Source organism: Gopherus flavomarginatus, chromosome 25 (genome assembly GCF_025201925.1).
Source record: "Gopherus flavomarginatus isolate rGopFla2 chromosome 25, rGopFla2.mat.asm, whole genome shotgun sequence".
Classification (NCBI taxonomy): domain Eukaryota; kingdom Metazoa; phylum Chordata; order Testudines; family Testudinidae; genus Gopherus; species Gopherus flavomarginatus.
The window spans coordinates 8,599,028-8,613,978 of NC_066641.1; the positions used below are offsets into that span (position 1 = coordinate 8,599,028).

Genomic DNA, 14,951 nt, shown 5'->3' on the forward strand with positions numbered 1-14,951 from the left:
CCAAAGCTATGGGCCCCCTTCAAAGCTATTGAGATCCCCCCAAGCTAAGGGCTACAGAGACCTCCTCAAATCTATGGACCTCATTCAAAGCTATGAAGAACCCCCCCAGCTAAAGGCTACAGAGACCTCCTCAAAACTATGGAGATCCCCTCCAATTATGGGCTACAGAGACCCACCTCAAAGCTATGGGCTATGGAGATCCCCCAAGCAATGAGCTATGGAGACACCTCCCAAGCTACAGAGATCCAGGGTCTGCCCATGGAATCACATCGCCATGCAGGTCTCCATCACGCAGGGGCATCCCTCTCCCTGGGCCTGCAGAGCTCACCCATCGTTATCGAGGTCCGCCAGGGCGATGGCACTCCCAAAGTAGGAGCCCACCTGCTCCCCAGGCAGCACCACGCTCCTCTCCAGGGTGTTGCGGGAGACGTTCGTCAGCAGGTACACGGCGCCCGCGTGCTGGTGGCGGGGAGCTCCAGTGACAAGAGTCACCTGGTTCCAGTGCAGGACGGCGCTAGTGGCTTGGACCGTGTAGCCTGGAGAGTGGAGGAGACAGGCATCAGGCCTTGGGAGCTGCAGGGCCCCTCGCTTGGGGGACAGGGGGGAATCACAACCTGGGGGGGTCGGGGGGATCCCAGGCAAACACACAGCTGGGACGGACCCTAGCTAGCAGCTACAGACTGCTGCATCACCCAGGGTGTGAGTCTTTGCATGGACAAAGAACTGATGCCAACCCTGGTCCCAAACCTGAATGGACCCATGGGGGACACGGTCATGTGGGCCAGAGCACCAAAGCCCCCTGGAGTCTTAAACAGGCTTTATATCAAGCGCTTCATGCTTGTCAGAGGCACCAGACCGATCCCCACAGCTGATGCACCAGTGCACTTGTAAGCTGCTTAGCAGCAGGGCAAGCTGCCCCCCTTGCCCTGACCCAGAGGGACCCACCCTAGGCATGAGCTGTCTCTGGTCCAGGCAGCCCTGGGTCTCCCTCCTGAGGCTGACAGTCAAGGGAACAATTAGCAGCAGTGGGTTTGGCGCTGAGGATGCTGGGAAGTGGACTGAGGCCCAGCAAGCTCATGACACGGAGGCTGCAAATGCCCTCACAAGAGAGAGGTCGCCAGCATCCTCCCAGCCCAAGGGGAGATTTCACTGCCAGCCCCAGAGGGTCAGGGAAGCTTTAAAGGTCCTTCCCCATTCCAGTTCCCATTTCAGCATCTGTCTGTGGGGAAAGGAGCATCGGACTGAGATTCCCTTTGGCTCTCAACCTGCTAACAGCAATGGGGGAAGCACCCCGCTAGCCTAGACCTGAGCAGCATGATTCAGACGCATGGGAACTCCCTTGTAGGAAAAAGGAGGAAACCAGACACCAGTTTACACCTGGGGAAACCGAGGCACACAGCAGCTGTCTGACTTGCCATAGGGTCCGATAGGGAGACAGTGGCAGAGCTGCCCTTCGCTATCCCCGCCCCCTGCGTTGTTACTTGGGGAGGGCTAGGGGGGGGAACGTCCCTTCCAGATGCAGCAGAAGGTACCTATGTAGATGTTGCCGTTCTTATGGTTGGGGTAAGAGAAGTCGACCAGGTCCCAGCTTTCTCGCTGTAGCACGTAGTTTGTCCCTGCAGCCGGGGAGGGAAACACGGAATAGTTCAAGTCAGAGGAAGGTGGCACAGGAATCTCTCTCCATCCCCCTCCCCAGCATCAGCCGCTCTGTATATCTGTGCTGCCTCCCAGGCACAATTCCTGCCCCTTTCCCTCTCCACCAGCCCTCCTCCCCTAGCAGAACCACTCGACACTCATGGTGTGGCCAGCTGAGCATCCCTCAAGCAGCTGCGGCCATACCATGCGTACGTCTACACTGATAAAAACCCAGCAGCACCGAGTCTCAGTCTGGATCAGCTAGCTCAGATTCAGGCTGCGGGAAACTGCAGTGGAGATGTTTGGGCTCGGGCTGGAGCCAGGGCTCTGGGATCCTCCCCACTTGCAGGCTCTCCGAGTCCACACGTCTCCACTGCAATTTTACAGCCCCGCGGCCCAAGTCAGTTGATCCAGGCCAGCTGCGGCCATGCCGTGGGTCTTCCTTGCGGTGTAGATGTACCCAGAGAGGCCATGTTGGTCCAGGCAGATGGGCTGAAGGAAGGCTAGTGCCAGGGTGGGGGCGGGGGACCAAAAGCAGCCAGTGGCAGCACGGACCTTGCCAGTTGTAGGCGCCAGGTGCCCCAAAGTAGACGGTGTTGGCGGTGAAGCCGCCGCTGGTGCCCATCTGGCACATGCCAGTCTCCTCGGTGTTGGAGTTACACATCTCGTTGTGGTAGGTCTGCCAGTCGTCAGCCAGCTCCAGCTGCAGGTCATTGCCGCGGACGTAGCATTTCCCCACCATGCGATGCTGCTCTTCGTTGCCAGACATTAGGACCCTGGTGTATCGGTGAGCACAGGCCTGGGGAGCCAGCAGCAAACTGGGTGAGCACCGAGCATGCTGTTGTCCGGGGCTCACAGGGAACTGTGGCTTCCGCATAGGAGCTGGTATCCTGGGTCAGCCCAATGGGCCAGAGCTAGCCACCTCCAGCTACACTAGTCCATATACCCAGATATTCCATCTCCTGTCAGATCAGGGGAGAGCAGCAGTCCATGTACCCTGATATCCCATTCCTGCTACTCCAGGTCTGTATACTCCCAATATCCCTCTTCACACCACTTCAAGTGAGAGCAACAGTCTGTATACTCCTGATATCCCACCTCCTACCAGATCACAGGACAGCAGCAGTCCATATACCTCGGTATCACAGTCCTGCCACTCCTGGTCAGAGCAGCAGTCCATATACCTCAGTATCCCAGTCCTGCCACTCCTGGTCAGAGCAGCAGTCCATATACCCCCATATCCCATCTCTTGCCCCTCCAGGTCAGACCAGGGTCCATCTTCTCCAATTCCTCACCTCTTGCCCTACCAGATTGGAGCACTTGTCCATCCTCTGCTGTGTCGTACTTTGTACTGTACCAGATCAAACCAACAGCACGGCTAACCTGATACCCCACCTCCAATCAAATCAAAGCCGTGACCCACTTATCCCAGCGCCCTGCTCCCAGATATCTGACCAACAGCTCCTCCTGTCTCCTGCCATATCCAATCAGACCCTCTGGTCAAGGCCACCATCTCTTCAAATGGCCAATACCTCAGAAGAAGGCCTAAACCCTCATGAGACTCAGGAATCCTGTACCATGGGGCAAGGTGGGATCCCTTCCTGATCCCCGCTGGCGATCAGCATGAGCTCTGGAGCATGGCAATCACCAAGCCCTTGGAATTAATTAATGTATTATTATTATTATTATTATTTGTATTCTCATAGTCCCAGCCAGGGACCCGGTCGTGCCTGGTCTGCGGCACAACAAGTGCAACGGCAGACTTTATTCTCATTCAGCCCAATGCATCCTGGGTAGAAGCAAAAGCTGCGTTACCCTTCTTCCCCTCTCTGTTGGGCAGGGAAGGGGAAGCACGCGTAAGCCGTGCTAACCCAGCATGGCCCTTTGTGCTCAAGCAGTGCCGGCTCATCCATTTCGATTCCCAGCTTCAAGCCTCGCACGCAGCCAGACGAAGGCATAGACTCGTAGGCCTGGAAGGGACCTCGAGCCGTCTTCTAGTCCAGTCCCCTGCACTCAAGGCAGAGCTAAGCTAAGCACTGTTACCCAGAGTGAGAGATCCAGCCAGGACCAGCAGCTCTGGCAGTCTCCAGCGATCGTATTTACATGAACCTATTAGTGCGTTATCTGAGCACCTTCGGTCTATTTATCCTTAGGGCAGCTCTATTAGCAAAACAGATGAGGACCTGAGAGGCTAAGTGATTTGCCCAAGGTCACACAAACAGTCTGTGGCAGAGAAGGGTCATGACCCCTCATCTCCCAAGCCCTAACCACTGGCCAGCCTTCCTTTCTCTCTCCTACCTCGTGAGATTGTTCCCTGGCTGTAGCCCCATAGGAGCCAACGGGGTTGGGGGACATTCTGGGTGGAACTGTCTGCTGTTCGCTCAGCGCCAGTAGTCACAGATGTCCCCGTTCTGCCCCTCGGGGACCGTCCCTCCCAATCACAGCTGTGGAGATGTAGCTCCTGTTACCCAAAGTGCCGCCTTGCCTTCCAGCTAATTTAATTGAGGCCTTTTGAACCAATTTTAGGATTTGCAGATGTGTGGGAAGATGGAAACTGCAGCTCCACAAGCCGCCGGGGGCAAGGACAGGCGTGAGCATGAGCAGGGGTGTTTGCATGTAAGCTAGGGTGCTCAGTGCATATACCCCCGATATCCCACTCCTACCACTCCAGGTCAGAGCAGCTGTCCACATAGCCCCTGATAGCCCACTGCCTAGAAGCAATGCCAGTGGATGCATGCGTATCGAAGGGTGCATGTACAAGGGGGAATGGGTTGGATGCCAGTGGGCATGGCATAGGTGTGAATGACCATGCAAAGATTGGGATACATGCATACCTAGACATGCTCATGTGCATGAAGACAAGCATGGGTAGGCATTGGCTGTGTGGTTGTGAGGATGGCAGCCGCAGCAGGAAAGCCAAGGACGGAAGGACCTTGAGTCTGAACAGGCTGAACATCATTAGTCCCATTTTACAGATGGGCAAATGGAGGCAAGCGATTTGACCATCGTCAAGATCAGGGTAGGAATAGAACCCAGGAGTCCTGATGCACTCCACTGCAGGGGTCTGATTCCCCACCGTCGTGCACCATGTCTTGCCAGTTACACAACTGTTGGGGGGCGAGGGGGGGGTTGGCACAGAGCCTGAAGGTGAAGCCCACGCTCCGCTTTCTCTGCTCTGGATCAGATCCCTCCCGAGGCTCAGTTACCTTCAGGGGAGCACATGGAATTACGCCGGGATGAACATGGCCCCCTGTGGATACGGCACAGACATCAGCCCCAAGGGCCGTGATGTCAGCCACAAATGTGCTTTAGAAAAGGCAGATGGGTCTGAAACTAGAATCCCTGGGGAAAGGGGGGGCAGAGGTGGTGTTGGGGAGCTTCTGGCAAATGGGCTAGGGGCAGAGGTATAGGAGGAGTCAGAGGGAGCCCCCACAATATTTCCATTGCGGGGTCGCTAGCCTCCCCTGACCTCTGCCGGGTCTGGACCCCCTGCCTGAGCCACTGAGTTGGCATTTTGAACCGGAAGCGGGAGCTCAAGAGCGGCCTGGGACCCCTGCCAGCAAAAGCATCGGAGAGCGAGTAAGTGATCCATAGCCCATCACCGAGGTAACTGGGCTCTATAGGCACCTATGGGGTTGATTCTCCATTGCCCTGCACCTCAGACGCTAACTACACAGGGCAGATGTTACCACAGATCGGACTGTGAAACCCTCTGCCTGGTATAAACAACTGGGCAACGGAGAGCCAGACCCACAGAATACCGCAGAGCCCAGTTATCCCCGTGATGGGCCATGGATCTCACAGAGACAGACCAGAGAGAACTTGGCAGAACTGCAGCAGGCAATGATTAAGCTCTGCTCGGCTCTGCTGAATCCCCCGGGGGCTGCCTTCCCCTTTCAGTTCTGGATTGTTTCACGTTCTTTCCCACGCAGTCTCAGCCGGCGGCCATGGGCTGAGCTGCTGGCACCAAGGCTGTTGCACTGGTTTGGTTTTCTCCAGGCTGCCATTCAGTCTGGAAACCAGATCCTCGCTCGGGGAAAGCCCAGCGAAAAGGGATGACTGGGGACCATGCGCCCTGACAGGGCCTTTTCGGGGTGAAGCCGATGAGATGGCGAGGGAGGGGCGGACAGAGTGGTACAGAGAGAGGGAAGCAGTTGCATGGTTTCAAACCCTAGAGAGAGCTACACCGCTGCAACTAAAGAGTAACTGCCTTCACCTTTAATTCAAGGGCGCTGCCCACAGAGCCTACAAATCCCAGCATGCAATGCTCCATGCAGAAGGCCAGGGCAAGTTGGAGCATTGCATACTGGGAGTTGTGGTCTCCACAGGCTGCACCTCTATACTAAGTGTAATTGCAGCTGTGACCTGCCCCATTATATTGCTCGTCTGCAGCCCCTCCTCATCCATTCATTAATTCAAACTGTGAGGGGCAGTCAGTCTCATTAGTCCCATTTTACAGATAGGCAAACTGAGGCAAGTGATTTGCCCATAATCAAGATCGGGGCAGGAATAGAACCCAGGACTCCCCACCGCTGTGCACCATGTCTTGCCAGTTACACACTCATGCAAAGTACCACAAGCGAGTGACCTGGGGGCATTTCCCACCCACTTTCCATGGGTGTCAAGCCTGACACTGAGGACAGAAGAGAAGAAACAGGCCTGGTGTCCCCTGCTCTAAACACTAGGCTACGCTCCGCTCCCTCTCATTTTGTATTTGCTCTGCACTGGTGTAAATGCTGTGCAAGGCACGTGCAATGGTGAATCATGTCCTAGATGTGATGCTCAAGCTCTCGAAAGCTCCCCCCACCAAACCCCTCAAGGCATCCCAGCAGGCCACACTCACCAGCACTCTCCCCGAGGGCTGTCTCTGGCTAGCGATGGTCACCCCCAGCCACATGTCCTCAATGATGTTCTTCCGTGGTTCACCTGGGCACACGGAGCAAAGGAAACAATGACGCAAGAGCAGTGACCACATGAGAATGTGCAGCCACCTCCCCTGCTCATGCACCAGCCCTCAAATAATGCAACCAGGGCATGGATTCCCCCAGCAAGAGACCCTCCCAGGCAGGGCTGGAGTCCCCCAGCCCTCTGCAGCATGTCATTGCCATGAGTGAGTTACTGCAGGGGCTGAACTTCATAAGAGAGCATGGGACAGTGCACAGGGGAAGCCCAGGACTGGGAAAGGATGGGGCTGCCTGCCCTGGAGAGCATGCTACCATGGGGCAGGGCTGGGGGAGCACTGACAGAGCAGTGGGGTGGAGAAGGGGGCATGTATGCAGTGAGGAAGGGGTTGTTCTCTCCTCCCTTCCAGCTTGGGTTTAGCTCTTAGATGGTTAACAGGACCCTCCCTGCACCCCGTGGCTCCCCCATCAGCCAGCAGAGAGAGGACAGAATGGGGTCAGGAGTCTGAAGACAGCAACAGCTCCGGAGTGGGAGCATCACCCAAGACGGGTGGTATTTAACCCCCACCTCCCAAGCTGCTAGGCTGGCTGGGGGTGGGTTTCCCTGGGTGGGGCGCAGGGAGCTGAGAAGCGCTCGCATACTCTTCTCCTCGATGTCCACTCGCTCGCAGTCATTTGTGGAGACACTCAGGGGGCAGGAGTACACGGCCCCCGTCCGCGTGGCATTCTCTGTCCCAGCCGCCAAGTCCTGGGGCGCTCCGGTCAGCAGCCTGCCAAAGACAAAAGACAGCAAAGGAGCTCAGGGGCCTGGGAATCTATTCAGCATTTACGCTTGTGAGCCTGGTGCTCTGCACCCTCCCTGAAGCAGCCGTCTCCCCACCGAGATCTCACAGTACTTTGCAAGCATTAAATTCTTCCTTGCAACCTCTCCCCCCCACACACACACACATCAAGGCAGAAAAAGGAGAATCAACTTCACTCAGCAGCAAAATGCAGTCACCTCTGGGGTGGAACGTAGCTGCTGCTGAACAGCACACAGCAATGCCGCATAACAGGCAAGAAGCTTACAAGGGGGCTCGGACCCCTGTTACTATTGTTACGGTAGTGCCAAAAGACCATAACCGAGATTGGGCGCAGCTTGTACAAACACCTAGCTAGAGACAGGCCTGGAGGGAACCCGGCTGCTCACCAACGGGAGAGCTGTTTCTCACAAGGCCGTGCTGGCAGTGGCTGCAGCAGGCAGACTGGAGTCTCTGCACGCAGGCCCCAAAGCAATCCACACCAAAGCCCCCGTTGGCCTTTCCCCTAGGGACCAGCACCGCTGGGGCTATTCCTGAATGCAGCCGGAGCTGCAATGGGCCAACCAGCCTGCTCTGCCCCTTGATCCAACGCCCAGGATCAGCTGGGCATTCTCCTGTCAACAGCTCATCTCTGTGTCAGTCAGACCGTCTGTCACTGAGTGCTCATTCCCTGAGCCCACTGCCCCATTGTCAATCGGACTGTCCGTCATCAAGGACTCATCCCCCAAATCTCATTGCCAGGAAGACTATGTCGCCGAGGGCTTGTTCCTTGACCACATTGCTCTAGCGTGAGACTGTCCATCACCAAGGGCTCATCCCCCCCAAGCCCATTGCTCCAGCACCAGCTCGACCGTCTATCACCAAGGGCTCGTCCCCCCAAAATCCCATTGCTCCAGTGCCAGTCAGACTGTCTGTCACCGAGCGCCGAGATTACTATTAAACTCGAGATCCGTTTACATAATTTCACTTGTTCCCTGTTTCGGCAGGAGCAGCAGCAGGAAGCTATATTGCCATGGATACATATTATTTACGTGTGCACACGTGGGGGGTAGGGTGCTGAAGAGCCCATCTCAATATTAATTCACTGCAGCTAATGTCTCCCTTCCCGTCGGCTGTGCACCTGGCAACACTTCAGCTGGCCCCTAGTCGCCTCACCGAGATGTCTTCATGCAGGACGGGGAGCTATGCCCTAGAACGCCAACCTTCCTCGCACAATCCTCCTCCTCCTCCAGAAACAGATCAGGGCAAGCGGCTCCGAGCAGCTCCTCTAGGGGAAGCAGCTGGGTGTCACCATTACAAAATTATCTGCCCCCACCACTCAATGTCTCCCCATAAGAAGACTGCAGGTGATTTAGAGGGACGAGGCATCAGGGAGGGAAGAAGTCAAGATTTGGTCCCATTTTGGATTCCCAGGCTGGGGTGTGGGACTGTGTGCATGAGGGCACTGGGCAGTTGTGGAAGGGTTTGGGGCGGGGCCCTGGCCATAGGGAGACGGGGGGAGGGGGTGCTGGGTGGGGCAGCTGTGTGGTGCGGGATAGGCCCACCCCAACAGGAAGGGGCACGCTGCCAGCACAGGACAGGGCAGGACATTGTCCGTTTGGCAAAAAACAGTGCCCTCACACTGGGCTAGGTGGAGTGGGGCTGCCCCTGCCATACCATGCCCCTGGCCGGCCTCTCACTCCAGGGACCGACCCCCCGACACCATGTCCATTGCCCCCATGGGGACCCACAAATATATTTGGTACTAAGCCCATAAAAGGTTAATCTGGCTGTTTAGGGCAGGGTGAGACGGCACTGCTGGGAAATTTACAGATCCCTCAATATTCAACCACTTCAGCTGTGACTTTCTTTACATTCTTCCGCAGAAGTAGGCTCCTTCTACAGCTCGGTTCTCCAGAGGTTCCAGCGATGTTCCACCACCTTGGAGGAAGGTAGGAAGACCACACAGCCTGGCCTGGAAGCTGGATGGAGATCAAAAGGCTATGCAAAGAATCCCAGGGTGGCTTGGCTTCTGCAGAATCTCACTCTGGGTTTGCAAGCCCACAACCAAGCGGGGATTAGATCCGACTTCCATCTTCTCCGATCCAGCCAAGACCAGGGGAATTTCTATCTCTCTGTCCAGCTAACTCCATATCAGTAGTATGGGAGCATTTCCCAAATCCAGATGGTTCTATCCTCACAGCCCCCTCTGCAAGGTAGGGAAATATTACTAGAATCACGCAGATATGGGGAAACTGAGGCACAGAGCGATTAAGTGACTTGCCTTCGGTCTCCCCGGGAGTCTGTGGCAGAATCTGGAGTAGAACCCATGTCTGCTGTATAAACGGGGACAGACTCCTCTTCTGATCGCAAACTCCAGTTGACAGGGAGTAAGGATTGTGGGAACACAGCAGTGCCCCCTGCCCTGGCCATAGCAGAGAGGGGGTCTCCAGCCAGCAACGTTTGGGAGTCGAGTCGCCATTGTGTTTAAATGTGTGCTCTGTGCCCATCACTGTAGCATTTGGGCACGTAACAGCCATTAGGATCAAACAGCAGGAGGAGCCCCCAACAAGTCGCTACCTTGACACTTCGGTGGTAGACACCCGTTCACACGTGGCCTGGTCAACCCACAACCAGTAAACCAAGAACAACTCCCTGGACCATGGTGGCGAGTATTGTACCTCTATAAGGAAGTGGCCCACAGGCCTCGCCCATCGGCCGCCTGTCACAACACACTCATCTACTCCAACCCCATGGCATGGATGGCAGCCTGGGGGTGGAGGGAGAGTAGTTAGTAAAATTCTACCTGTCTGTCTAAGGTATTTAGATGGGTGCCGGTGCCACAGCATCTGCACCTCACCATCGTCTCTGTATGTACCCTCATGACACCCCAGGGAGGCTGGGCACCCGCTGTTACTGTTTTACAGGTGAGAACTGAGGCCCGGGGAGGCTAAAGGAAGTTAGGAGCTGAAATGCCTTCGAGGATCTGGGCCCCAAGTCTGCGATGGAGCAAGAATGTGGGTCTCCCAAGTCCTAGGCAAGGGCCCTGACCTTCCTCTCTGTTCAGTTCTATCTGCACGGGTGCTGGCAACATACGGCCTTTAATATCTTAGATACCTGTGCATATGTCTTTCAGTTACACCCTGGCTCATGTAGATCTGTCTCTCCTTACCCTCACAGCTGCGATTTCGCCAGCATCTACCCTGCGAGCTGTACCTCACACAAGCCTGAGCCAAATGAGAGACAGACGGAGAAAGAGCTGCTGGTGGGGGAGAGGAACACAAGAGAGGAAGAGGGCTGGGAGCCAAGGGGGCTGGGAGATATTGGGACACGGCTGAGAAGGGTCTCAGACCCACCCTGCTGGAGGAACGGGAAAGAAGCGAGAGAGATTAACTGACTTGTCCACGGTCCCACAGGGAGGCTATGGCAGAGTCTGGATTAGACCCCCACATCTGCGGGATAAATTTAAACCTTCCCAGAGTGCTGGGACTGCGAGAGTGGAAAGCAGCCAGGCCGAGTTGGACTCTGCACTGGAGCAGCAGGGGGTGCAGCCGAGCTCTGAGTCAGAGCCGGTCGCCTGTGATGGAAGAGGTGAGATCTTCCCCTGCTCACCTACCTGCCGATCCCTTTCCTGCACGAGTCCCGGCACGTCCATTGTGCGTACAGGGCCGCGGACTCGCCAGAAGGCGCAGGCAGATAGCAGCGGCCTGCTTATCGAGTGACTCAGGTGCCCACGGCTCAGGAGGGGAAATACTTTCCTGACAAGTCACTCCACTTCCAGCTTCACACACACAGGATGCCAGGGTCAGAGGGGAGTGAGTCAGCTTCCCTGTGCCAGGGCCTCATGCCAACCAGGAGTGCAAAGGCAAGGGGGGGGGCAGGGGCAACTGTGTCTTTTCAGCTCAGCAGCACAGAGCCATTTAAGGAATATGCCCAGCACACCAGCTGCAAGGGAAATTGACCAGTTTTGAGTCCATAATAAAATTTGTTCCAAGATGCACCTGGGCACAGGCTTTTAGAGCGGATCTTGCTTTAACTTCCCCAAGCCGGGTACTTTAGCGCAATATTTGGTACCTGCGCTGGGAAGGGGCTGGCAGGGTGCCGAGGTGGCTTCCCCACGAGAGCGAGGTACCGTAGGAGGAATTCAGGATGGGCCAGAATCACCCACCCCTGCCAAAGGTGAATTTCAGACCCAGAACTAAATCAGGCAGAACAGGGTGATTCCAAATCAATGGCCATGAGGCAGGCCCACGACGCATCTGTCTCAGGCAGGGAACATGGACCCTGCCACCGGCCAGCGGCAGGCAAGCAGGGGTCTCCACAGAGATCATCCCTCCGGCAGGACAAGAGTCCACATGCCCTATGCTCTTGGCGATTACAGGAAACACGCTGCCATTCAGGGCGAAGAGCTCTAGCCCCAGCTACAAAGGGTTAAACGACCCATCGCTTCCCCCAGCAGATGCACGTCCACATGCCAGCTAGCCGTGTTCCTGCCGCTCTCACAGCCTCGGCTGCTGCCCGATGCCATCGCGTGCCCAGGAGCCTTGCCTACGAGCAGCTGAGAGCACAGAGGCGCCCAGGTTTGGGAGCAAGACAAGTCAGCGTGTGTCATCAGAGACCTTTCTAGCAACTGGCTGGGGATGGAAGCCACCAGGCCAGAACACCACAGCAGGGAGAGGCCACCAAGAGATGGAAACATTAGCAAACGGCATGGCAGGGGGCTTCAGACCAGGGGAGCGGCCCCTGGAACCCCTCTCCGCCCCCACTGGTAGCGACTGCCGGCTGCTCCTGTCAGACAGCTCTTGGGTGAGAGGAGTTTGGGGGTTCTCAGTCCAACCTGAGCTGGGCCAGGGTCCATATGAACCCCCCCACACTGCAGCTGGGATTAATGGCTCCCAGGGAGTCAGTCTCAGGAGAGAAGGCTGGACAGGCGGGTTGGGGTGAGACATGCTGGTGAAACAAGCATTAAGGACAGATTTCCCGAGAAATCACTCGGGCACGAAAGGTGAACAGCTGCAGAGAACGGCTACTAGGGCCATTGGAGGAACGGAGAACCAGCCTTACGAGAGGAGACTTACGGAGCTTGGCATAACACACAGGCTGCGAGGGATCTGATTGCTCTCTATAAATACATCAGAGGGATAAACACCAGGGAGAGAGAGGAGTTATTTAAGTTAAGGACCACGGCTGGCACAAGAACAAATGGATACAAACCGGCCATCAATAAGTTTCAGCTTAAAATTAGACCAAGGTTTCTGAGGATCAGAGAAGTGAAGTTCTGGAACAGCCTTTCAAGGGGAACCAGGGAGGCAAAAAAAAAAAACCTAACTTGTTTCGAGGCCGAGTTTGATACGTTGAAGGCAGGGATGATGTGCTGAAGTTGCCTACAATGGTATCCAGGCCATCCATGACCGCTAGCAGACAATGTGCCATCACTGGCCATTGGAGATACTCGACGGGGGGGGTTCTGAGTTACTACAGCGAATTCGTCCCCGGGTGTCAGGCTGGTGGGTCTCGCCCACACACTCAGGGTCTAACTGGTTTGAACTAGGTCCCTCTGTCTCTTCTCCGCCCCCCGGCCTGGACTAGGGTGACCAGACAGCAAATGTGAAAAATCGGGATGGGTGTGGGGGGGTAATAGGAGCCTATCTAAGAAAAAAGACCCCAAAATTGGGATATCTGGTCACCCTAGCCTGGACCCTGCCCTGCATGAGGCTTTGCTCGTGGGCCCCATGCGCCTCCTGGAGGAGGAGGGGAGCAGTTTCCGGGAAGGCAGGCAGCAGTCTTGGAAACTGACCTGGCACAGGACCAAGCAGCCAGGAGGTGCCAGGGCCAATGTGTCTGGGCCAGGGGCCCACGCAGAACCTTCAGCCCCCGAGGCCAGGGGGGAGCCATCCCACATGCCAGCTGCCCCCCAGAGCGGGAGACGCGGGTTGAGTGGGAATCAGCCTGCGGGAGTCAGGGGGACCCTCCTGCACAGCAAAAGAAAACCCAGCTCCATGGCAGCTGCTCGGCGGAGCCAGGCTGAAAAGGCTGCCCGGTGCCAGCTAAGCCAAGAGCGAGCTGTTCAAATAAAGCCCTGGAGCCAGGCCAAGCCCTCAGCACGGAGAGAGGAGCCTGGCCACAGCCTCACCCCAGCCCTCATTAGTTAATAGCACATCTGCTTGGAGATCGGCCCCTCAGCCGCTGGGCAAAAGGCGAGATGGGAGGTGGCAGCTGAGCATGCAGGAGAGGCGATAGGGCCGTTTGTCCATCTCCAGCTACTTCCAGGCCAGGATCTCCTTTGCTGCCATCAAGGAATTCAGCTTCACACACGCCCCTCCTCTGTGGGAGGTAAGCCACTATTATCCTCGTTTTACTGAAAGGGAAACAGAGGCACAGAGAGGGGAAAGGACTCACCCAAGGCCACACAACCAGTCAGTGGCGGAGCTGGGACTAGACCCCAGGGTCCTGGCATCCCCTACTCTAACCACTAGACAACGGCCCCTCCCAGAGCCAAAAGCAGAACCCAAGAGTGCAGGGTCCTAACCACTAGCCCCACGCCGGGGCAGCGAGGACATTAACATCATCACCACATGCAGGTGGTGGGGCGTTCGTCAGCAGAAGGAGCCACGGGGTTTAGAAAGCAGCGGCCGTGATGTCAGAGGGGATGGGCACCATCCACACAGGAACTTACAGGCACACATCTGGCAGGGCAAGATAAAGCAAATCTCTTCCTCCCAGGGCTCATCCACGCGCACACGGCAAAGGACAACAACGACTCCCAGGCAGCTGAGACCAAGGAGGAGATGGTGTAGGATTCCCAGGAGGTGGGGGAAGCAGAGAAGGCAGGGTCTCCAGAGCAGGGACTAGATCCAATGCCAATCAAGCCCGTCCCCAGGAGAAGGTGGCAAGGGTGGAGTTGGGGGGGGGGGATGAGGTGAACTGCAGAAATAGGGATTAAACTAACCCTCAACTGAAAGTGACTGAAGAGGGAAGGGTGGTCCAGTGGTTAGAGCACTAGCCTGGGACTCAGGAGGCCTTGCGTCAATTCCCTGCTCTGCCACAGACACCCAGTTTGACCTTGGGCAAGTTACTCGGTCTCTCTGTCCTCAGCTCCCAGCTGTGAAATGGAGGGATGATACTGGCTTTGTCCTGCCCTGCCCCTGATTTAGTTAGGGGATTAGTCCTGCTTTGAGCAGGGGGTTGGACTAGATGAACTCCTGAGGTCCCCTCCAACTCTGATATTCTATGAAAGCTGGATAATTTGATGGAGGCCCTAGAAATATCTCAGAATAGGGTGACCAGATGTCCCGATTTTATAGGGACAACCCCAATATTTGGGGCTTTGTCTTATACAGGCGCCTATTACCTCACCCCACCCCACTCTCACACACACACGTGTCCTGATTTTTCACACTTGCTGTCTGGTCACCCTACCTCAGAAGAGCCTCTTCATCTTCTCCCAGAGGAAGACAACTGAATGCACGTGGATCGCCTCTCAGCGCCAGGAGCAGGGGGCCAGGGTGGAGCTGGGGGGGTCCATTCGTGGAGCAAGGCAGAGGTAACCTAGGCAGCAGGGTGATCTGAGACCGCTGACTGCTACTGACCCATTGTTTCCTTCTGCTCCTTGATATGGCTTCAGCGACCTCTGGCG

General features: G+C 56.2%; 1 protein-coding gene across 2 annotated transcripts in view; it reads right to left on the reverse strand.

The window, feature by feature from the left end:
* ITGA3 (integrin subunit alpha 3) overlaps window positions 1-14,951 on the reverse strand; it is a 41,009-nt gene that overhangs the window by 14,554 nt on the left and 11,504 nt on the right. For both annotated transcript variants that reach the window (XM_050934695.1, XM_050934694.1), the window contains exons 2-6: window positions 7,179-7,306; window positions 6,479-6,561; window positions 2,191-2,434; window positions 1,533-1,616; window positions 329-536 (exon numbers count right to left, since the gene is read on the reverse strand). In XM_050934695.1, coding sequence (XP_050790652.1) covers window positions 329-536; window positions 1,533-1,616; window positions 2,191-2,434; window positions 6,479-6,532 — 590 coding nt within the window. In that variant the 5' untranslated portion in view covers window positions 6,533-6,561; window positions 7,179-7,306. The remainder of the gene's footprint in view (window positions 1-328; window positions 537-1,532; window positions 1,617-2,190; window positions 2,435-6,478; window positions 6,562-7,178; window positions 7,307-14,951) is intronic.